This window comes from Dipodomys spectabilis, unplaced genomic scaffold (assembly GCF_019054845.1).
Source record: "Dipodomys spectabilis isolate Male_0828 unplaced genomic scaffold, ASM1905484v1 ptg000289l, whole genome shotgun sequence".
NCBI lineage: Eukaryota > Metazoa > Chordata > Mammalia > Rodentia > Heteromyidae > Dipodomys > Dipodomys spectabilis.
The window spans coordinates 5,867,110-5,893,782 of NW_024870966.1; the positions used below are offsets into that span (position 1 = coordinate 5,867,110).

A 26,673-nucleotide genomic window follows, 5' to 3' on the forward strand; every position below is an offset into this window, starting at 1 on the left:
AGAGAAGATAGCTGTGAAGGCACCGAAATTTGAATGTTTCCACATTTAAGTTGATAATAGCAGAAATACGGGTATTAGTGGTAATCTGTGGGACAGTCAAAAATACAGTGACGTTCAGAACTGCGGAGTTGCAGTGCTGCCTGGTGTTCTGACGCAGGCCTGTAATCCTAGCTACCCTAGGCTGAGATCTGAAAGTCACAGTTCAGAGCTAGAAAAATCCAAGACACACTACATCCAATGAAACAGAAAAATAAATAAAGCAAGACTGGAGGTGTATCTCAGGTGGTTGGTAGAACTGCTGGCTGTGAACAAAAAAGTGAGCAAGAATGTGAGATTCTGAATTCAAACCCCAGTACCCAAACTGTAATGTTAATGCCAAGAACACATAGTAATTAGCTGAATGTATCTGAAACAGTAGATGTGACTATACACATTTCTTTTGGTGTATTCAGACCTTTAGGAAAAAGACCACAGTGAAGCTTGAATAGCAGATTCTTACTGATTTGAGCACACTCTGTTTAGGAGCTTTTTATCCCTGCAAGAATTGAGGGTAGGGGCAGGGGCACTGTGCTCAGTAGCTCAAGATGTAATCCAACTATTTGGAAGGCCTGGCTAGGTAAAGTGCCTAACTGAAAAAGCAAAAAGAATTTGGGATTGTAGCTCAAGTTCAAAACCTTGAGTTCAAAACCCCAGTACTACCAAATTAAAATTTAAGAAATATTGGAGGAAAGAGAGTAAGTCAGCCACTACTCAGATGTAATCTAGTGGGAAGTCACAGTATAGAGAACGAGGAGATGGGAGAGAAGAAGAGGGGAGTGGAATGCATGCACAAGTCTGGATAATCAGAAAGGTGAGATCAAGTGGCTTACTAATGGTGTGTTCCATAATAACTTGTGTCTCAAAAAGATAGGAGCTGGATTTATAAAGATTTTAAATGAAGGCATTTATAAGAAACCCACGTAGGGAACACAGGATTTAGGATAGTTCATGGCCAGATAAGAAGAAACTTGAATCCTGAGCTTTCAGGAGTTTGGTTTTGGTTCTATTGATAATGTATCAGTGAAAATTGTCCCTTAGGGGTAAAATTGGTTGTATTGGATTACTCAAATGTGGGTAGCATAGAGAACAGGCAGGAAGGACTTGAAGACAAAAGAAAGGGCGGGGGAGGGCACTACATGCTGAATTCTAGCTACTCAGGAGACTGAGATGTGAGGGTCATGATTTGAAGCTAGCCCAGGCAAGCAAGTCTGTGAGACTCTTCCAGTTAACCAGCAAAAAAGCTGTAAGTGGAGCTGTGGCTTAAGTGGTAGAGCTCTAGCAGTGAGAAGAAGAAGAAAAAAAAAAGCTTAGGGACAGCACCTATTCCCTGAGCTGAAACCCTAGAGTGTCACCAAAAAAAAAAAAAAAAAATTCCACTACAGTTTGTAAGTAATGGTATAATAGTGTACCCATACTTCAGAGGAAGTAATGCAACTTGACACTGGTAATGATAGCCTACACTGGCTGCTTGCTTATTTTGTTCTACCACTTTGCTAAGTGCTTGACATGCTTACTTATTGATCTTAGCTACCTTGTATACTGTTGAGAAAGGAGCTTAAGTGAGTTTCCTGGGGTCATATTGCTGATATATGGTGGTGCAGTATTTGACTCCATGTTTAGCAGAGTCCAGGCTTTTAACCATCATATTAACCTAGTGCTTAACCTGGGTTGTACATCAAAATCACATTGGGAGAGGTTTGCATGTGTGCGCTCTTGTGTCTGCATGTTACTGACTATTGACCCTGTGGTCTTGAGTCACACCCAGCCTTCTTTTTTATGTTGTTGAGGCATAGGGTCTTGCCAACTGCCTATATAGACCTCTTAACTCCTGATTTTCCTGCCCTCACCTCCCGAGTAACTGAGAGTATAAGCGTGTACCTCCACAGTCACCTAAGGCTCATAAAATACACTTGCTTGAGCTCCCAGTGTTCTAGGATCAGTAGGATCTTAGATCTATATTTTCAGGAAGTAGGTACATTGAATTGGTTTAGGCAGGGAAGGTAAACGGGATTTGGTCACATGGGCAAATCATAAAAATGTCCAGTGAACCTTCTGCAGGTACAGCTGTTAGAGAAGATGGGGCTAATTTTCTAGTAGCTATGTTAAAGTGAAATCTTATAAATTTACTGTTGATACTATATTTAATCAGTGTATTATGTATTCTCTGTTCAAAATTTATTTCTTTGTAGAAATACGAAATGATAAAGACAGAAGAAATTCCCAACTTGGAAAACTCTAATTTTTCTACTAAAGTCATAAAAGACATTGCACAGAATATTTTGTCATTTCTGAAATCTAACTGTACCAAAGAAGGACATACATATTGGCTCTTCAAAGGTAAGCTGATGCTTGAATGGACAGTAGTTGATTTGGGTTGACAGCTGTAACATGAGATTTTTCTCTTCTCAGCAAGTGGCAGTGACATAGTAAAGCTGTATGACCTCACCACTCTCTGTGAAGAGACCGAAGACAAATACCAGAACCCGTTCACCATGCCGGTGGCTGTTCTCCTGTATAAGTGAGTACCTTCAGAAATGAGGACGTAGCCTCATGTAAAACCTTTTATCCGAGCCAAGGCCTTAAAATACTTTGAATACTTTCGTAATGAAATAGAGGATGGTATGGAAAGGGAGGGACCGGGAGACACACTGACTGATCTAACATTGTACCAAATAAATTTTTATAAGCTTTGAGTGGGTAAAAATACAGTATCTAGTTTTTCTTATAGCCTTGTTCTATTGAAAAGATAAAGGGTGTCTAGCCTGAGTCATGCAGAGAATGATGAATGAGGAGTAAATGTGACACAAACATTCCTTTCAGGGTTGCTTGTAACATGATGATGAAGAAAAATCAAAACAAGAAGCACTATGGTACCATCAGAACATTGCTGCTCAATTGTGTTAAGTTGCTGGACAAAAGCAGACATCCTCAGGTAAGGTCAACATTTATATATAATGTTCTCTAACACAGATCTTATACTCTGATAGAGAACTGTGGCCTGGACATAAAGTTCCCTACCTCCCCTACTCAGCATGGGGGCTGCTGAGCACTGACTGCTCTGAACTGTGCTGTCCGTATGAAGTACATGCTGAATTTTAGGAGATACAGAAACTGCATATGTTACATATAGTAGAGTTTTGTATGTGGCTCACATATCTCTAGAATAGAACTTAGTTTTATTAATTTAGGATTCATGTAATGCTTTCAGTAATTTTTTTGTTTTATCACTTATAGAAGATGAAAACTTGCATCTTTTAAAAGCTCTTTACACAGGCAGACCAGGCTCTCATTGTAAGGTTCACTTCCCATACGTCAGTACATTCAAGCGTGTTGTCAAGCACCCTCTTAGGCATGCTTGTTATAGTCTTACCACTTGTGCCCTCAGTTGCCTGAATTTGACAGCTCTGTTTTTCATATTTCATTGTATGAAAAACAGAGAGGATTTGAGTATGCACTTTTCTTTAAAAGTACAAATTAAAGTTGGGTGTCAGTAGCTCATAACTAACTCTAGCTCCTCAGGAGGTTGAGGTCTGGGGATCACAGGTCAAAGCCAGCCCAGGCAAGAAAGTTCGTGAGATTCTCCAGTTAACAACCAAAAATCTGGAAGTGGAGCTCTGGTTCAAGTGGTAAAGTGCTAGCTTTATACACAAAAGCTAAGGGAAAGCTCAGGCCTTGAGTTCAAGCCCTAGGACTAACACACAGAAAGGTCCAAATTAATTTTAATTGTAGCTGCATCCCGTTGGGAGATAAAGATTATTCTGGAGAAGATAGGGGGTTAGCTCATAGGGCAGAGCACTTGTCTGTGTGCATGAAAGACACCCTGGGTTGATTCCTGACCAGAGGAGGGAAAAAATAGGTAAGAAAGGTCCACTTTTGACTTAAATACCTTAATTGTTTTTAGAGGTGGACTTTTAGTGGTTCTTGAATGCATGATGTGAAAGTTAGAAATCTGAATTCTGATTGGTGAGTGTCTAGCTGAGAATATACAAGTTGAAGATGGTAAATTTAGAATAAAAAATGATCGATTTTAAACTATCAGGGTAGAACTTCAAATCTAGTGTCTTGTTTCCTCCTAGAACTGTAGATTTTATGTTAGTTACATATTAAACACATACAGTGAAATACAATATCTACCTTTTTTCAGAAGGTATGCTTAGGGTGAAAAATTTCTGAAATAAACCTGTCCAACCCAGGAGGATTTCACAGAGCCTCCCCAGGTGGCTTGTAACTTTGAGTTGAGAACATTCAGTGTATTTTAAAATCTGTGTAGTAAAAACAGCCTGTTTCAAACCTTGTCCTACAACTTAGTATGGTGTCATTCCTCTTTGGGTGATGAGACAGTTTTGATTGCAATCGTTTACTATTTTTTTTTCTTTCTGTAAGATTATTGCTTCAGCCAATTACATGCTTTCAGAGCTTTTTCAACTGGATGAACCTAAAAAGGAAGAAAGCTCAGAATCTCCTTTAAATGAGAATTCTGATGAAAGCTACAGTGAAGAGGAGGAGGAGTTGCCCGACAGTGATGAAAACGGATCCTATAGTACCAGCTCTGATCCACCAGATGATAACAAAGCAGTGGCAATAATTAAGTCTGTTGGAGAATTGTCAGTACCAGAAAAGTACAAGTCCATTCATCAGATCAGAGTGAGCATGTTAGAATTTGCATTAAGGTTTTATCAATGGAAAACAAGACAATTGCTGTTTGAATGCAGTAATGCTCAAAACATGGCATTATTTCAGTAAGACTTTCGTGGTTCAGGGTCTGATCATTGTTAGTATTTTGAATTCTAAAGCCTGGTTTTAAAATTCACTCCACGCTGGAATAGAATTGTCGTGCGTTATCCTGACTTCATTCAAGTTTGTTTGTGTCAGTAGTCCTTTCCAGTGACTGACATGAGGCCATAACAGGGTCTGAATATAACAGGTGAAAACTTGTATCAAGTGTTACCCTAAAATATTGCCTATCTTTCTGCCCTTCTTTTCCTTAACTTTCCTCTTTTTAAAAAAAAAAAAAAAAAAAAACCACAGTCACATTGGCTTTTTTGTTCCAACAACATTTACTCTTGATTCTGTTGGGAGCATACCTCTCCTAATTTGTACATGGCTGCCTTTTTCTAGGCCTAACATCATGGCTAAAATGTCTGCTCAGGGAAACATTTGCTGGCCACTCTAAGCAAAGCACACTGTTGTTACCTTTTTCTCAGAGCTGTTTGATCCTGATATTCTCATTGTTGTGTGTGTTTGTCTTCCTTGGCTAGAGTGTAAACTCTACTTCCTATATCTAGAACACATAGTGGACTAGAAGTTTTTTGTAGTTGTTGTCATTACTGATTGCTAACATGTGTATTTGGGAAATTGCATTAAAATATAAGACCCTGGACTTAACAGGACAAATAGATGATGATTAAAGATGTCGTGGTCTGTCAATAGCACTGTTCTGCAAAGACAGCCCTTTGTGTGATATCTGAGGCACATAAACAATGTGCTCATGACATTCATAGAAACATGTCCTAGCTAGCTCTGCTTGTTTGTGTCCTATGAAAGTGAGGTAGTCCATGTGGACACCAGGGTCCCCACTTCTGTTTACTCACTTTGTCCGCCCACAGATTCCTCAGCCATTTGAATAGGCTTCTCTGTGAAAGACTGGTAGTAATTCCAGCCTCCCAGAATCAACAATATAAAATGTTTCCCAGGGGCCCTTACATATAATGTCACTTAGTAGTAGTTGAGGCTGTTAATTGGCCTTGCTTCTTAATTAAGCAAATGTATTACACAATAAGACTTTGGGTGATGGTTGGTACTTGTTAACCTACTACTAAATTGACAGTATTGTTCACTGTGTGCCCTTAGGTACGTGTGCTAATTAGGAGTTGAGCTGATCTACTAGATTTAGTATGCATTTATCTAAAACTACTCTTGAGCTTGCCTTTCCTTCATAGAATTATTTTTAGAACATTAAGTACTTTAGGCAATACCTACTGGGGGATCTTAAGATTTTTGTTGATATTTAACAATTTGTAAACAAAATACAGTAGCCTTCAGATGAGATAACTTCACCAAGCTTAGTACAGAAGTTCATTTTTAAGTTACTGGTTCAGAGTGTTTTAGTAATTGCCAAGTGATGAGAGCCATGAGATTTGTTGGATTGATAGCATGCTAATACTTGTAACTGTTTGTTTCTGAAGCCCAGTTGTGCGTTTCCAGTTTGCCACGACACAGAAGAACGCTGTAGACTTGTCCTTAGTTATGTTCTGGAGGTAAGTGTTAAGTTTAGTCTTTACCTGTTCAGTCAGGTTTGTACTTGATCTACAAGTAGCATTCATTTGTTGGTGTCTCATTGTTAATCTGAATGCTGTTTTGCTATGATTCTTTTTCTTTAAGCCTAACTGTGACCAGATCATTTTTACTCAAATCTTTAAGATTATTTGTAAATTTTTAGAGATTTTTGCCTTTTATGTAGTTTCATTTGACTCGTAGTAATGCATAATGATTGTTTTCCCCTTTCTAAAAGGATGTAAAAATATATAGTAAATGTTTAAGCAAGGTAATAATTTTTCATTTTTTAAATTTTTTAAAAGGGTTTAAAATCTGTAGATAGCAGCATCAAAAAAGAAAGTGACCTTCCTGCGGCTGACCCCAGCACCCCAATCCCCTTAAAATATGAGGACGAATCTGCAAGAGGAGGCCCTGAAGGGTTAGAGAAGCAGATGGCCTTGTTTTTAGACAAAAGTAAGTTGAATTGATGTGCAAATAAGGCCTTCAATAGAATCATGTACAGACCCATTTATCAGCAAGCAGACTTATGTCAAGGCATTCATTGCAAAGAATTGGGAGGAAATAAAAGATACCATGTGAACAAGAAGTAGAGTGACATAGTTTTTCATTTGGAAAATAAATCAAAATGGGATAATTTGGATCTTCAATAGATTTATCTAATAACATAAGGAACCTTCGTGTTTCTTTCTACTTCCCACTGTAAGAAACAAATGCCTTCAGCCTGGTAGAGTGCTGAAAGGTTGCTGTGTTGGTGAATGTGGAGAGGACTTGAGAGCATAGAATTTGGAACCAGGCCGAGAGCTTCAGTCCTTGTCTTTGCTAGGGCAAGGCTCAAGCTCTTTGTTGAACTGCCTTTTCCCTCTCAAATTGGAGGCAGTTAAGTAACTACCTTAAATGCTGCTCAAACATACAAATGGTTAATTTAGGCAACGTGTTAAGAACTTAAGAAATCCCACAAGAAGTGTGGGCTCTTGTTACCTCACAGTTAAACAGCTACAAGGTGGCATCTCAGTAATCTAGCGGGCCCCTTTCCTCCTCTAATCAGTTCAGTTTTTAATGTTTTGAAAGTCTGTGTGCTTTAACACCAAGTGCTGCCTGGACTTTTCTTTTTGTGCGATGGAGATGCAGGTTTATATCCCCGCACTTAGGTATTGCTGTTTGCCTGCCAGTCTTCACACGCAGTGAGATGAACCACACCAGGATTTTGTCTCTCTCCTCTCCTTTATTGAAAATCCTGTTCAAGTTCAGATTCTCCACAATCACCTTTATCCCTGGTCAGAATTACTGAATTTCATTCCCAGTGCTATGAGCACATTCTGAAGCTAGCCTTATGTTCTGGTCACTTATGAAACAGTTCCAAACGCATGTGTACACTTGCAGGCAAGACCTTCATCCTATTCATCTTTGACTTTTTTCATAATGCCCCACACACTTACAGCAGCATAGGAAAAAGAAATACATGCACAAATTATAAATCATCATAGTGCCTAAGAGTTTTGTTTGTTGTTTGAAAGAATATGGGTCTAGTTGATCAAAAAAAATGAGAAATTGATAGGCATGGTGGAACATCCCTATATTCTCAGCATTCAGGGGGCTGAGTCAGGAGAAAGGAGAGTGCAAAGCCAGCTGAGGCCAAATAACCCTGCTTCAGAAACAAAAACAAAAATGGACATCCTAAGGCCAGAAATGTTCTTTGTTCCACAGCATTTTTCTCTATTGGTGTGGTATATATCAAGGTTCTTCCTGTCCTTGTGTCCGTGGTTGACAAGTAGTCCTCTGGAATGAAGAGGGGTAGGTTGCACTTGGAGGAAAGTGTTCCTGTCCTGGTAGGGAAAATGATAAGTGACTATGAGGTAGGAGAAAGCAGGCATCTTTATAGGAAACATGTGAAAATTTGTCTTTGGCTGATCAGCAGTAGGGGTTGAGTAGTAGAAAGAGTGAAAACACATAGCTTAGAAAGATGCATATATTCAACAAAATTTGTCTTTGGCTGATCAGCAGTAGGGGTTGAGTAGTAGAAAGAGTGAAAACACATAGCTTAGAAAGATGCATATATTCAACAACTGGTTAGAAGCTGTTTCATTGAGGTTAGGTTGACCAAGGTTAAGACTGGTTGGGGGATACACACTACTTGGTGGGTTGATTTGGAAACTGGAAAAAGGAGGCACAGATGAATTGAACTATGCCAGTAACCCTAGAAGGAAGTTACAGAGTTGTGGACTACAGAGAAATGGAAAGCCTTGGAAATCCCAAGCAATAGTCTGTTTGTACATGAATGGTTTAGTCTGTCTTAAGTCAGGAAAGAAAGCATGGTGTTTACTAGCTCAAGTGTGGCTGTAACGCCTGAGCCTGGAATGATTCTATCAAGAAATAGGCAATAGAGGTGGGTGCCAGAGGTTCACACCTGTAATCCTAGTTACTCAGGATGTCGAAATCTGAGGAGCTTGATTTGAAGCCTGGGCAGAAAAGTCTGCAAGGCTATTTCCTAATTAACTAGAAAAAAATGAAAAAGAGCTTGGCTGGAGGCATGGCTGACGTGGTAGCGTGCCAGCCTACAAACAAGCCAAACAAATGCAAAGTCCCTTAAAAGAAGATGAAGTAATAATTTGTTAACACTTAGATTTAAACAGATGCTGTCTTTTCCTTCCTATGTCACAGTGGGCTCTCTTCAGAAGGGTAATTGTTCCAGTCAATCTGGAATGATACCTGGTTCTTGGCAACATAAAATGAAGCTTCAGCTGATTCTCAAGTCATCTAAAGCCTATTACATCCTGTCTGACGCTGCCATGAGTCTCCAGAAGTATGGTAGAGCACTGCGATACATCAAGCTGGCGTTGCAGAGCCATGGTAAGCTACTGCAGTGAATATTGGCTTGGAGGAAGAGACATGAGAGCCACAGGGCTTTCCTCTTGTACAACTGACTTTAAAACAGTCTTGTATATGTTACCTGGCATTTTCTTTCCTTCTCACAGTGGTTTAACCTGTCTGTCTTGTGAAGTACATTAAGCCATGTGCTCTAATGCACATGAGATGGAGTAGATGTGTTGGTGCAGTTTTCAGCGGGTCTTTATATTTCATATTCACCTTGTCTTCATATTTACCGTGTTCAGTTTTAATGTGCTTGTGGCTTTTCTCCATTTTTACATAGATACTTACTGCTGTCTCTGCACTAATATGCTTTCTGAAGTGCTGCTATTCCTCTCTCAATATTTGACACTCTGTGGTGATATCCAACTCATGCTGGCCCAGAATGCAAATAATAGAGCAGCACACCTGGAAGAATTCAATTACCAAACTAAAGAGGATCAGGAGATCCTGCATAGTCTGCACAGGGAGTCCAGTTGTCAAGGTATGCAGACTCCTCATTTGACTCACAGCTGAGTTACCTGCCCATCCCATGCTTACTTGAGTATGCGAAGTTGCAGAGATGTTAGTCTTTTGATACTTGATGTTTTGTTTCATTTCTTCAAGTTGAGCATGATCCTGTGTTTTTATTAAATACAATTACTAAGTGTAGTTAACTAAGAGTGTGACCCAGTTGTTGCCTTTGTGTACTCTTCATGAAGTGATGTCAAGTAGTACCTCTGGTTAGCCAACCAAACCATAGGTTTCCTTTTGAAAAGGGACAATTAGTTGGTGAAAGTGGATTAATTACCCTCAGTATAAACCCAGGGGGCTAAGATTAAGCCAATTCCAGCCAGCTGTCTTGGATCATTCTGCTTTAATGCTGAGAAGCAGGTAACTTAATCACAGGAATGGCAGCCTCAGCTCAGTACAGTTACATAAGCACACTGCAGTCAGGTAACATGAGATAAAGTATCAGTCTTCAGAATGTGCTTTCCAAATATGTGGGGAATTGTTGACATTCACCTCCAGTAAAGCTTTGGACAGTTAAAAACTAGAATAGTACACTGGGGGAAGAGGGCAATTATTATTCCCTAATATCTTTGCTCTTCCTTTTCTTTCTCTCAAATAGTCTTTTCATTTTAATAGACACAATGGGAAAATCCTTGGTGTGTATATACCACCGGTCAATAGTCTGTTGTAACTGGGTGCTGGTGGCTCACGCCTGTAATCCTAGCTACTCAGGAGGCTGAGATCTGAAGATCGTGCTTCAAAGCCAGCCTGGGCAGGAAAGTCTGTGAGACTCTTATCTCCAATTAACCAGCAGAAAACTGGAGTGGCGCTGTGGTTCAAGTGGTAGAGCGCTAGCCTTGAGCAGAAGAGCTCAGGGATAGCACCTAGGCCCCAGAGTTCAAGCCCCACAACCAACAAAAAAATAAAAATAAAAATATAGCCTGTTGTTAAGCTGACATTTTCTTACAGATTGGAGGGTTGCAGCAGGAGTGCCTTACTCCCCTTGAATGTTCGATCTGAAGTTGGTGCATTTCACTAGGTGGCATTTATAAATTGTTGAGGACTTAGCTAGCAGCGTCTTTAGTGGTTCATACTTAACATTAACTTAATTCTGAGAACGACTTATGTTAATTTAAAAAAACGTCTTTACTGATCTAAATACCTGTACACTCAGAAAATCTGAGTGATGAAAAATATTTTATAATTATAAAACAAAGTACTATCATCCATTAATATTTCAAGAAAATAGTTTTATCGACAAAGACATCTTTATTATAAAACAAATTTTGTTGTATTGCATGTTCTATTTTGTAAAATATCAGGCTTACTTAGATACTAAAAAAGTTATGACTGTTGGTTTTTTTTTTAAGGATTTGCATGGGCAACTGACTTGTCTACAGATTTGGAAAGTCAACTCTCAGTTAGCTGTAAATGCTATGAGGCTGCTAATGAAATCTTGCAATTTAGTGACTTAAAAAGCCAGAATCCAGAGCACTATGTACAAGTATTGAAGAGAATGGGTAACATTAGAAATGAAATTGGTGTGTTTTATATGAATCAAGCTGCTGCAGTACAGAGTGAGAGAATGGGTAAGTGTCTCAATTATTCTTTTTATTAAATTTTATTAGGAAGTCATACTGACTCTTCGTGAGTCAACCAAAGACCTGTGGCATTCAATTGTATGTTATTAAAAGATGTCTTCCATGCCCACCTTTGTATATTACGTTAGCTGGCCAATACAGAAGGAACTTGGGCAGCTAGCCATGTTTCAGACTCTCTGTTCAATATACAACAGGTGTGTGGTGTGTAGGATCTCAGCAGGAAATTGAAGGGAAGGAGAGCTGGAGACTTGAGAGGGCATTACAAGAAGGGCCTGGGAAGGAGTCTAGTGCATGCTGACCTGGGTCACCAGAGGCCTCCTTCAAAGCAGGCAGGGTGGGGGAGTGGGACAGATGGACCTTGTTGGGTTTGAAAGGTATGTGAAAGGGCTGGTTTAGTAGTTGATAGGAACTGTGCTTAGAGCTATTAGGGCTAAGAACCGTTCCCATAGGGGTGGTAGCTAAAGCTGGGAGAGCGAATGAAAATGTAAAGGCTGGGCGCTGTGAGGAGGGAGGGAGCTATACTGGAACTGAGGGCAACGGTAAGTTGAACACATGCCTGCCAAGCTGCAAACACTGCTTGGCCCTTGAGGTACGAGTGCCCCTGAAAGGTCTTGCTGGTAGGAGACCCTGTGTGTTTGAAGGACATTCAGAGGAGGAGGTCAGCAAAGAGGCATGAGAAGTGACAGTCAAGCGCCCGGGAGAAGCCGGGCGTCGGTGGCTCATGCCTATAGTCCTAGCTACTCAGGAGGCTGAGATTGGAGGATCCCTGTTCAAAGCCAGCCTGGGCAGGAAAGTCTGTGAGACTTATCTCCAATTAATCACAGAAAAGGCCAGAAGTGGTGCTGTAGTTCAAGTGGTGGAATGCTGTCCTTAAGCAAAAAGGACCCCAGGGACAGTGCCCAGGCCCAGAGTTCAAGCCCCAGGACTGGCAAGGAAAAAAAATGCCCAGGAGAACTGAGTAAAACACAGGACTGTAGCCTCCTAAACTTATGGGGCCACAGCTTTTGAATCTTTACAGAGTAGTGCTTTGGTTCCAATGTCTTTACCTGCATGGTTTAACCTCACTGTTGAAGTGGGGGTAAGATGATTATGTTGCATTAGTCTACTCGGGCTACTGTAATAAAATACAGTGATGGGTCACTTGAAGTGCTTGTCTCATAGTTGTAAAAGCTGAAAGATACAGAGGCAAGTGAGACTGCATGCCTTGGGGCTTTTCCTTGATTTGCAGACAGCCACTCTTTTCCTGAGTCTGTATGGCCCTTTCTCTCCCCGTGTGTCATTCTGCCTTCTGTAGGCACACTGGTCCTATTGGATAGGGGTCACTTTTAATGACCTTTAATCCTGATTCCTTTTTAAAGATCTCGCTCACCCCAAATGCAGTCAAGTTCAGCTAATGAATGAGAGGACGCTTCCCAGAGTAGCTGGTGTTGAGGGTAGCATGCTGCAGTTCACCTCAGGAGGCTGGTCCTCCCCCAGGCTCCCATCACCTGTGCGCCTCTCATTGTTGCATTGAGACAGTGGTGTTCACGCTGATGTCTGCTTATGCAACTGTTTTCTTTCTTTCTTTGTGAAGTGAGCAAATCTGTGTCTGCTGCAGAGCAACAGTTGTGGAAAAAAAGCTTTTCTTGTTTTGAAAAGGGAATTCACAACTTTGAGTCGATTGATGATGCCACAAATGCTGCCCTTCTGTTGTGTAACACGGGAAGACTCATGCGAATTTGTGCACAGGCACACTGTGGCGCGGGGGATGAACTCAAACGTGAATTTTCTCCAGAAGAGGGCTTGTATTACAACAAGGTAACACATTTGCTCCTAGGTCAGGCTTCCTCACCCGTTCTCCTGTCATGTGTTTCTGCTTGGCCACTGTTCTACAAAATGCTGTACAGTCCACAGGACCAGGCAGGTCGTTACCACACTTAGAAACTGGCTTAGGTATAGCAAGAAACTGGTATTGAGAATGGCATACTGAATCGTTTGGCAAAAAGATGATTCCATAAATTGTATTGGTACAACTGGAGTGCATGTCCACTGGATTAACGATTGACCAGAAGGAGTAGAAACCGAAAACATCAGAAGGACCACAAGTAGGAGCACCTGGGGCTCTGGACTGTGGAAGGTCTGTGCTCTGCATGGCAGCCAGGGAGATCAGGGAGAGAGGAAGAGCAGAAATATGTGACAGAAGGTAAAATGAAAGCCAACGGCATTCTAGAAAAAGCTCCTATAGCGAATGGGCCAGAGCAGAGGTCAGCACATCTTTGACGTAAGGGAGAACGAAGAACCAATGAAAATAAGGCACCACAGCAGAAGAAAGACAAATAACTTTGAAGAAACGTCATACGTGTGAGAAGAATAAATGGTTAATATGTTTATTTTTGAAAAACAAACCTCAAAGCTGGGCACCAGTGGCTCACACCTGTGACCCTGCTTCTTAGGAAGCTGAATCTGAGGGTCACAGTTCGAAACCAGCTCAAGCAAGAACGTTCCATGAGACTCTTACCTCCAGTTAACCACCCAAAAAGCCAGAAGTGGAGTGGTGTCTCAAGTGGTAGAACACTAGCCTTGAGCATAAAAGCTTAGGGACAGTACCCAGGCCCTGAGTTCAAGCCCCAGAACCAGCACACACACAAAAAAACCTCAAATTTTCAACTTTATTTTTATTTTTTAATTTTAAGTACTTTTTAAAAGGATTTTTGCTACATTGACATATTTATCCTGTTTCTTAACAGTCAGTTTAAAATTCAGGTTTCTCTTACTCATTACTACTTGTTTTTTTGCCAAATGGTAACATCCATTTGTCAGCGAAAAGTACAAAAAATGAGCACTATTCAAGTGATATTTACGGAGAATGTTCATGCACCACAAACTTGATAGTAAAAGTGACTTACTTGTTTTTGTTTTCAAGCTTTATGTATACTTAGGGGAAAGAATAAGCACACTCCAGGAGTGCAGAGCCCCCCGGGCATTGACGCCCATTGTGCTAGTGTTTGTGTACAGAGTGCCCTGTACATGAAGATAACAATGGCACAGGGTGAAGAGGCTCACTTTTTGTAGTTAAATAGTCTCGGGAAAAATTTTTTTTTTAGTTTACTAGTTAAATAGACTGTAACGTGTAAAATATTTTTTAGTGTTCTCATGTGCTAACCTAAGTCAAAACGTAACACCATGGATAGATTCACAGTGACAGTGGTAGTTAGTCTAGTTTGGATAGCTTTCTCTTCTTTACCTTTTTCTTTTTTTTTCTTTTTTTTTTTCTTTTTTGGTAGGTGGCTGGAACTTGAACTTGTTACCTGATGCCTTTGTTCATTGCCTTAGAATTCTGTCAGTTGAGCTACACTTCCAACCTCTGGATAATTTCTTTGATTAAAATATTGATTTCCTGCCCTCATTCATCGTATTAACTTTTTTTGGGGGGCGGGGGGGTCCGGTCGTGGGCCTGAACTCTGGGCCTGAGTACTGTCCCTTAGCTCTTCAGCTCAAGGCTAGCGCTCTACCACTTGATCCACAATGCCACTTCCAGCTTTTTTTTTTTTTCCTGCTTATGTGGTGCTGAGGAATCGAACCCAGGGCCTCATGCATGCAAGGCAAGCGCTCTACCACTGAGCCACCTTCCCAGCCCCTCATCATATTAACTTATATAAATTCTCCTAAAATTAAATTGATACCTGGGTGGTGTTTGAGGTATGAATTAATTTAATGTGGCATTGAGTTACAGATTTACACCTTTTCTTCCATGGCAGGCTGTTGATTACTATTTGAAAGCTCTGAGGTCTTTGGGAACACGAGACACACACCCAGCTGTTTGGGATTCTGTGAACTGGGAGTTATCCACTACATACTTCACCATGGCCACTCTGCAGCAAGATTATGCGCCGTTGTCCAGAAAAGCTCAGGAGCAGGTGACAGGATTTGCTGAATTCTAAATGAGCCTTTGCCGTATTTAAGTTTCATTGTCTTTAACCAGCAAAAGTTTAACATTGTAAAAGTTCTTATGGTCAGACTATGAGCTTGTCATTTTCTTTCTTCCCTTTGAATAAAACACAGATTGAGAAAGAAGTCAGTGAGGCTATGATGAAGTCCTTGAAATACTGTGACATTGACTCCGTGTCTGCCCGTCAGCCTCTCTGTCAGTATCGCGCTGCAACCATCCACCACAGGCTGGCTTCCATGTACCACAGCTGTCTAAGGAACCAGGTACAGCCATTCCCAGACAGAGTCGGGACCAGATTGTCTGAGTGTTACGCACACTTCCCGACATGTCCATGTCAGTTTAAATGCCATCTGTTCCAGTTAGCTGAAATCAGCTATTGAACATCTTGTAGGTAGTTTTCTCCTTTGTGCCATACGTTGATTGGGTTTTAGTTTGAAAATTACAGATCTGCCTGGTTGCATTATGCACATATATATATGTGCATGTGTAGTTTAGGTTTACGTGTAGTTAGGTTTTGTAAGGAGCAGGTCTGTGCAGCATGCATAGGTGGAACATGTGTACAGTGTAAAGGTGCTTGGCTTTTACTGTGCACTTGCGTTTGGTTTCTCAATGATGGCTTCAGATTGGTTGTTTTTCCCTCTTTCTTGGCTCAATACCAAAGATACCTTACATCCTTTGGGTTTGATTTCCTTCTGGGTTGCCTTTATCCTGGGAGTGTTGTCCTTTGAGGTCATCGTTTTCCTGGGAAAGATGTCTTCACTTGGCCAGAGGAGGGTGCTCAACCAGAGCTTCCCCTTGTCAGGGAGGCCCCTCAGCCACTCTTCACATTTGTTTCCTCCAGCAGAAGCATGCATGGGGTTCCCAGAAGTTCAGCAAATGCTGGGACGGGTAGATAGCTGCACACAGGGGAGCAGAGGCGGGCTCCTGCCTCCCATCACAGACCAAGTTAACCGAACACTGAAGCTGGAGTGTGGCTCAGGGGCCAGGCGCTTACCTACCCATTTTTGCAGCCCCTGGGGTCCATCTCAGCATTGCAAAAAGGGAGATAAACATAAAACTAAAAAATGGATTAAAAACTAAATGTAAGAGCTGAAACAATAAGACTTGTGGAAGAAAAAACAAAAACTAAAAAGCATTATTAGTTATTATGAAATCCTAGCCTTAGGATTTTTAAGTCTTTACTTTTTGGTTCTAGGTTGGCGATGAACATCTCAGGAAGCAGCACCGTGCCTTAGCAGAGCTGCATTACAGCAAAGCAGTAAAGCTTTTTCTGCTTCTCAGGGATGCCCCATGTGAACTGCTCAGAGTGCAGCTGGAGAGGGTGGCTTTTGCAGAGTTTCAGATGACCAGTAAGTCTTGAGTTTTCACTCCGGGATAGAAATGATTCTGTTCTCTCCTTAGTTTCCCCCGAGGTAGGACTTCGGTAGTTTTTAGAAGTGCTACGTTTTTAGAAGTGCTTTTTAAACTTAAAGAAGTCATTTTAGTCATTTGCAGGGTTCAATCAGCACAAAAACCTTGGGGGTGGAGACACAGCAGTAATGAATGGTGGTCCCCACTGACTCTCAGGACAGGGAGCCAAAGCAGCTTTGGCTGTAGTCTGAGAAGACACTGCCATACAGTCCTACTGACCGAGCTCAGAGTGGGAGCCAGGGAAGGGTGACAGAGAGAGTGTCTCCTTGTGTCTATCACCTGCTTCCAGGGCAGGCGCCGTGTGGTGTTCTGACGCTTAGGACCTAGGCCCTTCTTCTAGCTCTTGCGCATGGCTCCCTTCCTGCATTGCTGTCTTTGGAAAAGGATTTTTTGAATGATAAAGGAACAATTATTAGAAGCACGGCAATTTACTGTTTTTCTTGTAGTAAATTTGTTTTTGAGTAGGGTGCCCAACCCATAAAATCTAAAATCTATGCAAATAGTCTGACATCCAGAGAACTCCAATACTTGATCGCAACCCTGGGCATGGACTGAGTGCATTGCTGACGGGGAGGCCGGCGGGGTTGTTTCACTGTGTGCCCATTTAGACATTGTAAATGGGAATATAGTAGTTCCTAGAAGTGATTTTTATTCAAGTTATTTCTGTTGATGTTTTGGCCAATGTAGGGTAGATGTGCAGCCTCTCTGGGGGAAGTGGAAATCTTGGAATCTTCTGATGTGTTTGAATTCTCGCTAACCATAGAAACCATAGAAATACACATACTAAAATTATATCTAGTTATTTATGGATGATGAAATTTTCATTTCCTTGTTAGTGCCTTTTTTCATAATTTTAAGAAAATTACTGTGTATTTTCTAATTAGAAAACAGAATAAGTGTTACTAAACACATTTTCATATACTGGGTGCTGATGGCTCATGTGTAATCCTAGCTTCTCAGGAGACTGAGATCTGAAGATTGCAATTCAAAGCTAGCCTGGGCCAAGAGCAGGAAATGGAGCTGTGGCTTAAGTGGTAGAATACTAGCCTTGAGCAAAAAAATTCAGGGACAGTGCCCAGGCCCTAAATTCAAGCCCCAGGACTTGGGGGGGGGGGGGGGGGAGACACATTTTAATACTATGAATATTTTAGGAAAACAGTAAGTATTGTAGTTTGTAAGCTATGATGATAAATATTGTAGTTTATAACCATCCATTTCATCTTATTTTACCCAGTACTTTTTTCTTTTTTTTTTTGTCGGTCGTGGGGCTTGAACTCTGGGCTTGGGCGCTGTCCCTCAGCTCTTCAGCTCAAGGCGAGCACTCTACCGCTTAAACTACAGCGCCACTTCCGGTTTTCTAGTGGTTTATTGGAGATGAGAGTCTCATGGACTTTTCTGCCAGGCTGGCTTTGAACCGCGATCCTCAGATCTCAGCTTCCTGAGTAGCTAGGATTACAGGCGTGAGCCACCGGCGCCCTCTCTCAGTATTTTTTTCTAGTACATAGTGACTCACATTTGTTTTCATAATGTTGGTTCCCTGTCTCAATGATAATTCTGCACATAATCAACAGCTTGGCTTCCAAGTGCCCCCAACTACAGTGAATTATGTATTTACTTATTTTTGTGTGGTACTGAGACTTCAGCTCTTGGTCTTGGGCTCTCACTCAGCTCTATTGCTCATGGCTGATGCTCTACTATTTGAGCCACACACCTCCAGTTACTTACCAATTGATTTTTTTTAACTTTTTTTTATTGTAAAGATACATGAGTAAGGTATTGAGTACATTTTCTACCGAGCACTGTTACCTTTGGCATTGATTTTAAAGACAGTACATTATTATTGCTATTTTTGTCAGTCATGGGGCTTGAACTCTGGGCCTGGGCACTGACAGTGGTTTTTTTGCTCAAGACTAGCACTCTGCCACTTTTAGCCACAGCACCACTTTTGGTTTTCTGGTGGTTTATTGGAGATAAGAGTCTCACAGACTTTCCTGCCTTGACTGGCACGATCCTTACGGTTGTGCTGTGAATGAGGAAGGCAGGGGATTGTTCCCTAGGCTACTCCACTTCTGATACCAACTGCAAGCTTGAAGGGCCTTAAGACCCTCCTTGGATTGACAGTTCACTAGGATTCACAGAATTCACTGAAAGCTGCTCTTAGTTGTGGCTTCTTACAGGAAAAGGTTCCAGGAACAGAGTGCAGGAGAGTTGTAGGCCTGGAGCTGCCGTTATCCTCTCAGAGGAGGAACAGCACTGAGTGCACACAGTGGCACCCACGGCAGCCACCAGCCTGGAAGATCACCCTGTCTTGTTTTTTATTGGAGTTTGGTAGCAACTGCATGGCCCACTTAGACTTCAGCCTCTCTGGAGAACCCCAACAGTAAAGTATTTCCTAGAGTATCCACTGTGTTCAGGGCTCCCAGGTAAATAAACAAAGATACTCTGATCACACAGCACATTCCAGAGCCTTAGCGATCTCCCTCTGGAAGCCACCAACAAAGGCCAGGCCTCTCTGGTGAAGATTGCACACCAGTCCTCCACTGCCAGTGTCAGCTCCAGAAGGACTGGGGCAGAGGTGCTTTGTATCATCTCATAGGGTAGAAAAGTTTTATTCAGAAGGCCTGAGATTAACATGAAGCCAGTTCATCTAGTCAGCTTCTTACTTTAACTGGAAAGATTCTATACTTCTTTTCCAGTGGGACAACCAATAGTAAGTGCTAAGTGGTGTGACCAACACATCTGGTAGTTAGTAGGTAGATTCAAGTCAGACTCCTCTCAGGTTGTCCTCTTTAGCCCAGTGTATCTACTCCCTGGCTGCTGTTCTGAGCAGCCAAGCAATGAAGCAGAGAAGCATTATTACCCCTGCCGCCACATTATCGTTCACACACTTGAAAGTTATTTGTTATTGCTTACTTACAACTTAATGTTTTTCAAGGGAAAATTAGTCAACTGAAGCTGATACAGATTTGTTGGGATTCCCACGATCTATTCTTTTAGTACTTGAAAATCTTTAACATTGATATGAGTTACTAGAGTTGTAGGTAAAGGCGTGATCACTTTGTATTTAACACTTCAGGTCAGAATAGCAATGTTGGGAAGTTAAAAACATTGTCTGGAGCTCTTGATATCATGGTGAGAACTGAACATGCATTCCAGCTCATCCAGAAGGAGCTCATGGAGGAGTTTGACCAGGTGAGGGGATGAGGAGGAAGAGGAGAGGAAGGTGGGAAGGAGGGAGGGGATATTTATGGGAGTGCGCACACACACACACACACACACACATGCACAAAGTAACACTCTGCACTCTGCTGTTCTTAGCCTAAGGATAGAGGGACTGCTCCGGCTGCTGATTCTTCTCCTGGTCTTAATCGAGAGGAGGTGACAAAGCTCCTCAGTATATTTGAATCTCGACTTTCATTCCTTCTCCTTCAGTCCATCAAACTGCTGTCCTCAACTAAAAAGAAAGCAAGGTAAGTTATTGTCACTTACTACTTTAATTTGAAATTGTAGTACTAAGTACTGTATTAGGAGAAAGATATAAATAGCATGTCTTTACCTTTTAATTTTTTAATTTGACAGTTTAGAAAGTTGATTTAATTCATGATTCTGGATTTTAGCAGGTATCTTGTCAGTAAATGAAACAATAACATTTGTTAAAATACCAGTGGTTAAGACAGTTAAAGTTTTTCTGAGCCAATTGTGGTGGCACATGCATATAATTTCTAATGTGTAGAAATACCTTGAATTTAAGTCATCTGGACTACCTACTGAGACCCATTTGTAGCTCCTACACATTCACAGTCTTCCAAAGCTCTTCCCAGTGCAGACAGATTGGGGAAGAGAAACTGAGTCACATAGTTCTTCCTGGAGCACTGACTAATAATGAGGTTGCCTTGCTTTTTTAAAAATGTAAGAACAGTTTGGCCCATATTGTAAAATCTGGAAAATAGGCAAAAGCAAAAGAAAACCAGTCTGTATACATCCATTGTTGTCAGGTGTCCTTTGCGTTTCACCACTTTATAACTTGGGGTATAGGTAGTTTTTGTTTTTGTTTATACACATTAGAATCTACTCTGTATTGTGGATATGTCCACCACCACAGCTGTGCCCTGGCACAGCCTGTGTCCGTGTTTCCCATTGGCCTTTCTCCTAGGAGGAGGGCACTGCTAGGAGGCAGTACATCACTGTCTTGCTATATGCTCTTGTTGCTTCCTGGCTTTTGTTTTTTGGTGCTGGTCCTGAGGCTTGAACTCAGGCCTTGGGTACTGTTCCTAAACTTTATTATTCAATGCTAGTGCCCTACCACTTGAACCATGGCTCTCAGCTTTTTGTTTTTTAATAATTTATTATTATAGAGTTGATGTACAGAGGGATTATAGTTACACAGATTTTTGGCTCAGAAGTTGAGAACTGGACTTGTCACTAGGGCAGTAGAGGCTGAGGGAAGTAATTGTTTTGCCTGGGAAATTTTTACACCTTTCACCTGTGAGGCCTTCACGGGGGGGGGGGGGGGGGGGGGGGGTGAGCTCATTTGTATAGCCTATGGATGAGCCGTGGTTGAGATGGTTTTGTTGTTGCCATGGCTACCTTTCAAACATCGCTATATTCAAGTTGTTTTCACACCCCTCCATAACTCAAGTTTTGCTTTCTCAGGTTAGTTAGCTATGGCCAACTGCTGTCCCAAAAAATTAAGTGGAAACCATTTTGATGAATTCTTACACTGCCCCTTCCCCCCACCCCAGACAAGGAGTCACCCCTTTGCTGTGTCCTCCCTGGGTACACTGTCACTTCGTAGCTGCCCTGTTTATCAGCTTGACTGCTGGATCCCCGACTCAAAACAGCCCCCATTTACAAAACTATGATTCCAATGCATAAGTATGGTGACAAGTATATGCCAAAGAGAAGCTGTGAAATGTTTTCTTTAGGGAATTAAAATTAAATTTATGTTAATATTAAAATTAAAATTATGTTAATATTAAGATTTTGGTGAGGGCTGGGAAGGTGGCTCAGTGGTAGAGTGCTTGCCTTGCATGCATGAGGTCCTGGGTTCGATTCCTTAGCACCACATAAGCAGAAAAAGCTGGAAGTGGGAGTTGAAATGCTGAGGGACAGCACCCAGCCCAGAGTTCAGGCCTCACGACTGAGCAAAAAAAAAAAAAAATTTTTTTGGTGAGTTGTTATTGCTAATTTCTTAACATGCCTAATTTATAAACTTTTTTGGGGGGGAGTGGTGAGGGGACTCAGGGCCTGGGCTCTGTCTTTGAGTCTCTGTATTCAACACTAGCGCTCTACCACTTGAGCCAAATGGCCACTTCCGGTTTTTTCTGAGTAGTTTATTGGATCTGAGTCTCACAGACTATTGCCTAGGCTGGCTCCAAACTTATCCTCAGATCTCAGCCTCCTGAGTAGCTAGGATCACAGGCATGAGCCGCCACCATCCAGCTGGGGGTGGAGGTGGGGGGAGGGGAGTATATAAGGGTCAGTACTGTCCTTAGTTTGAAGCATCCACTGGGAGTCAAAACTTGCATGGTATGGTGGGGCAGACTGCATAAGGAACTTCTTAATGTCTGCTCCAGCTTTCGCCTCAGATCTTCTCTCCATGCTGCATGCTGCAGAGGCGCCATCTTACTATCTCAAGGTCCTGTTGGTTGGGAGGGAAAGGGCAGGTTGACTAGAACAGCTTAGTTGCTTTGAGTGTAGCTTAGTGTTGTGAGGAGCACTTTCATTCATGAGAGTCTCAGATGTGCTGTGGCTCCTTCGGTCCATTTGCTCACAGCTCAGGTGCCCAGCAGGATGAAGGCCAAGCAGACAGTGCATGTGTTTACACACCCTTGAAAAGGAGCTCCTGGCTTTTCCTCGCTTAACAGCAGTCAAGTAAATTGGTTTCCACAAGGTGGCAATATAAATGTATGTAACGCAGTAATTCACTGACTTCACAAATGAATGATTTAGGTAATTGGCTGATAGGTAATAGTTTCAGTCTTTTAATATGTTCCTGTGGTGACCGAAATAATTTTGTCAGTTCAGTTTATTCATATTCATTTGAAAAAATCATTATCTAAAGTTTTCGAATGTGTTCATGCAGCTCTACTAGGTATTTGGGGTCGTTCTTTTTTAGGGCTTATTAAACAAAAGACTTAATGTGATACTGTGTTCATACACTAAGTGTGGACAGTTTGAAAACAAAACAGCGTCAGTGTTGGCTAGTGTGTCAGTGACCGTTTCTCTTATATTTCTGCTAACATGCAAATAAAAATAAAAAAGCTAAGGGACAGAGTGCAAGCCCTGAGCCACTCACACAAGAAGTGGAGAAGTGGGTTTCTAATGGGTCGGACTGGTTAAGGGATGACTGGAGGGTGATTTAAGTAGAAGGGACATCCTTGCCTAGGGGCGGGACACTGTCCCAGCAGATGCTCTGTGCCAGTCCTGGTAGTCTCTTGGTACACGGAGAGATGCACATTGGAAATGGAGAAGACCCACCCAATGTGGAATCGGATGCTTAGACTTTGATCCAAGGACCTGAGCTGTTGAAACAAAGTGCAGTCCTTGCCCTTCCTTCACGGGGGCCGCACTACACCGCAGTCAGGGGATGTCAGCTGTTACCTGGTTTCATGGGGGTGGGGTGGGTGTCACATGGGACTGTTAAGAGGCACACTGAGCTTGACTTGCCATGCAGTTGGGGACCTAACATAGTATGCTGATCTTTCCTAAGGGGAATGGTTGATAGTGTGCTCTCACACCAGAGTTGCGCCAGTGAGTTAAGAGTGGAGGTATGGCTGCAGCTGGGCTCCAGAGCTCATGCCCCGGTGGGCAGTGTGCCTGTGTGCCTGTCTATACAACTTGAGGGCCTTTAAAGAGCGTAAAGGGATTGCCACCCAGCCTCCCTGCCCCTGGCCATCTCCATTACATTTCACTTTGGCATAGATCATCTGACATTGTTTTGGTTTTTGTGGGGAGGGGGTGTTTTTGACTTTGGCCCTGGGGTTGAAACTCAGGGCCTTGTATTTGCTGGGCTTTTTCACTTTTGGTTAGCTGTCTACCACTTGCGTCATACCTCTAGTCCTGGCTTTTTTCGGGGTTAATTGGAGACACGAGTCTCAGGGCTTTGAGCCCCAATCTCATCCTGTTGAGCTAATGACATGGTTTTGGTAAGTGCTCCCTCTGTGTCTTCTCCCAGTGCCCTTCTGCAACTCCCTGCCACAGAGCCTGGGAGTGACCTGGGTATGTTAAAGGAGCACCGGCATCAGTGTCTCGCAGGCCCAGGGTGGTAGGTGTGTGGCAGTCTGGCGGCCGTGGTGGGGCACCTGCTGCTGTTGCTGTCTGTGCCACTGCTCTCTCAGCCACTCTTTCTCCTCCAGCAGTAACATTGAAGAAGATGCAGTCCTGAAAAACAACAAGCAGGTTTATTCCCAGCTTTTGAGAGCGACTGCGAACAAAAGTGCCACTCTAGTGGAAAGGATTGGCGGCGTCATCCGTCTGCTGGAGCAGCTCGCCCGGGGGGCCGGGGAAGTGGGCGGCACCAGTGGCGGCGCCATCCCGTGAGCACACAGCACGCCTGCAGTCGCTGTCAGTGCCTTCCACGCCAAGCGGCCCCTGTCCAGCCTCTCTGCTGTCCCATTAAAGGTGAGGAGATGCTGCATGAACAGGTGAGCAGCAGAGGCAGTCATTTCCAGGGCGGACAGAGGTGGACGGTGGAGTCCTCTGGAAAGCTGCTGCTTCTGAAGTGCTTGAGGCAGAAGCAGAGGGCCGCTCCAGCGCTGTGCTCTCTGTGCGAAGCACGTGGCACCTTGGTTTCCATGGACTTTGTGATGCAATTACACTAGCGCTACACGAGTTTAAGATCTGATTATTTTGGAAAAAATGTTACTTTGGTTGAGAGACTTATCCAGATAATTTTGTAAGTTCAAATGAGTTAAACTTGCTGTATATCTACAGTGTTTCCTTCTAAAATGCACAAAAACAAGGGCCCTTTTTAAGGTGTAGTGGGAGATTTTTCAAAGTTAAACTTTGTTCAGGTCTGTATTTGATGCATGTTCTGACGGGGTTTTGTGTGAGAGTTGATAAAGACTAGGTACTACCCCCTTTTCATATAAACCCGAAACTGTGAATAAGGTAAGAAAACTATTTTGAATAAATAAGCTATTTATTTAAAATATCCTTCTGGTTTCATTTTCCATTCTTCACATGGAGTTGTGATTTGAACTCAGTTTAATTCTTCAGCTTTATAAAGTAAAAGATCATAGCAGTCGAAGTAAGATCCAGCTATCCAGTCACTTGTCACTGCAGTGTTTTGTGCTCTCGGTGCTGCTGTGTGCAGACATGCACCCTCTTGTCAAAGGATAAAGCGGACAGGCTCTGCTGGCTTTGTGGTTTGTGTACTGAGAACTGAATCCAGGCCTGTGCATGCTAGGCATGTACTAGGCATGTACTCTTCCACTGAGCTGCACCCCTGCCCCACAGTTCTTCACAATTACTACTCAGTGGCAGGAAAGACAAGGTACAGGGTACTGCATAGCCAGACACTTTGGTGTTGGGTCCAGTCTGAAGTTTCAGCCATTGACCCCATTGTGGACAAGCCTGCGGACCTGAGTCTGGGCGCAGGGAGATGCTGCCCACAGATGGGACAGCCCTTCCCCCACTCGCGGTTAAATCTGTATACTTCAGTGACTGACAGTGTCTGTCTACCATTGATAAATTTTAAAAAAATTTCTTAAATAGAAATAAGCCACAGTTAAGGGCTATTAAAATTGTTTACTTTGTCTCCTAAGCCATCCTTAGATGAACAACAGCCTTTCGTCAAGAGGGAAATTATTTTTAGGTGAGAAAATATAAATTCTAGCTATCTTCTGAGGTCAGCAATAACAAAAATTCTGCAGAGGAAAGAAATGACCTCTTCATATGCATTTGTAATTTGCCTACGGCAAAGTTTCTTGAAGTGCCTATGCTTTAGCTAGTCCTTTGTTTCAACAATACTGGGGTTTGAACTCAAGCCTGTGTGTTTGCTAGCAGTTGCTCTACAACTTGGGTGGGATCCACAGCCCTTTTTTGTTTTAGTCATTTCTCAGGTAGCGTTGGTATTTTTGCCCAGAGGCCTTTTGCCTACGGCCTCTGAAGCAAGGATTACGGTCCGTATCACCATGCCTAACTCACTGGTGTAAGGTGAGGTCTTGTCAACTCCTTGCCTAGGCTAACTTTGAAATGCAGCTGTCCTTATGTCTCCCAGCAAGCTGGGATTACAGGTGTGAGCTGTGATACCTAGCTAGCTTGTTCTTTACAAGAAATAATATTTGTAATCTGGTCACTTAGGCTACTGAGTCTTTTTCACTTAATTTCATTGCCCAGATTTTGTCTACCTCCCTAAGGTGTGGGTTTTGATGTGTGTTAAGAATAAGTAGCACCAGATGGCTCAACACCAATAATCCTAGCTGTTTCAGAAGTTGAGATTTGAGGATCATGGTTCAAAGCCAGTTTGGGAAAATCCTATAGACTCTCTTCTATTAACCAGCAGAAAGCCAGAAGTGGAGCTATAGCTCCAGTGGCACCAGTCTTGAGCAAAAAGGTGGGACAAGAGCTGGAAGCCTGGAGTAAAGCCCCAGTACTGGCTCCAGAAAGAACAAAACAAAAACCCGTAAGTACCAATATTGCATACAAGTTAAAGGGGCCCAATTCCCATCCTAGATATACTGATAGAGGAAAGGTAAAGCTACCTAGTGAGCTTCCAGAGCTCCACAGTGGTCTGACGTCAGAATGTAGTGGTCACCGATGGAGAGGAGAACACTGACTGGGTGGGCTGCACAGAGCAGGGAAGAGCTGCTCAGGACCATCGGGGTGCACATCTACTTCAAGCCAGAGAGTACGGATGGAGAGGAAAGAGGGCAGCAGCTGGTACCGGGAGATGAGCCCACAAGGAACGGGTTTGGCAGAGGAGCTTCCATTTCTTCACCCAGAATGTGCCCGTGCTTCCTGCCACCCAACTGAAGCTTGAAAACCTTTGGCTCACTGTGAGGTTTTAGGAAGACGTCATAGCAGAGGCTTTGTAATAGAAATGCAAATTCTGTGATG

General features: G+C 42.5%; 1 protein-coding gene across 3 annotated transcripts in view; it reads left to right on the top strand.

Annotated features, from left to right (window-relative positions):
• Nucleotides 1-24,768, top strand: part of Edrf1 (erythroid differentiation regulatory factor 1) — a 35,540-nt gene extending 10,772 nt beyond the window's left edge. For 2 of the 3 annotated variants that reach the window (XM_042701366.1, XM_042701368.1), the window contains 16 exons: nt 2,229-2,376; nt 2,449-2,557; nt 2,860-2,971; nt 4,423-4,683; nt 6,225-6,296; nt 6,618-6,768; nt 8,974-9,162; nt 9,464-9,664; nt 11,043-11,261; nt 12,847-13,070; nt 15,011-15,169; nt 15,315-15,464; nt 16,397-16,550; nt 19,688-19,803; nt 19,930-20,081; nt 23,970-24,768. In XM_042701366.1, coding sequence (XP_042557300.1) covers nt 2,229-2,376; nt 2,449-2,557; nt 2,860-2,971; nt 4,423-4,683; nt 6,225-6,296; nt 6,618-6,768; nt 8,974-9,162; nt 9,464-9,664; nt 11,043-11,261; nt 12,847-13,070; nt 15,011-15,169; nt 15,315-15,464; nt 16,397-16,550; nt 19,688-19,803; nt 19,930-20,081; nt 23,970-24,153 — 2,601 coding nt within the window. In that variant the 3' untranslated portion in view covers nt 24,154-24,768. The remainder of the gene's footprint in view (nt 1-2,228; nt 2,377-2,448; nt 2,558-2,859; nt 2,972-4,422; nt 4,684-6,224; nt 6,297-6,617; nt 6,769-8,973; nt 9,163-9,463; nt 9,665-11,042; nt 11,262-12,846; nt 13,071-15,010; nt 15,170-15,314; nt 15,465-16,396; nt 16,551-19,687; nt 19,804-19,929; nt 20,082-23,969) is intronic. The other variant, XM_042701367.1, reaches the window with a different exon arrangement.
• Nucleotides 24,769-26,673: the final 1,905 nt, after the last annotated feature.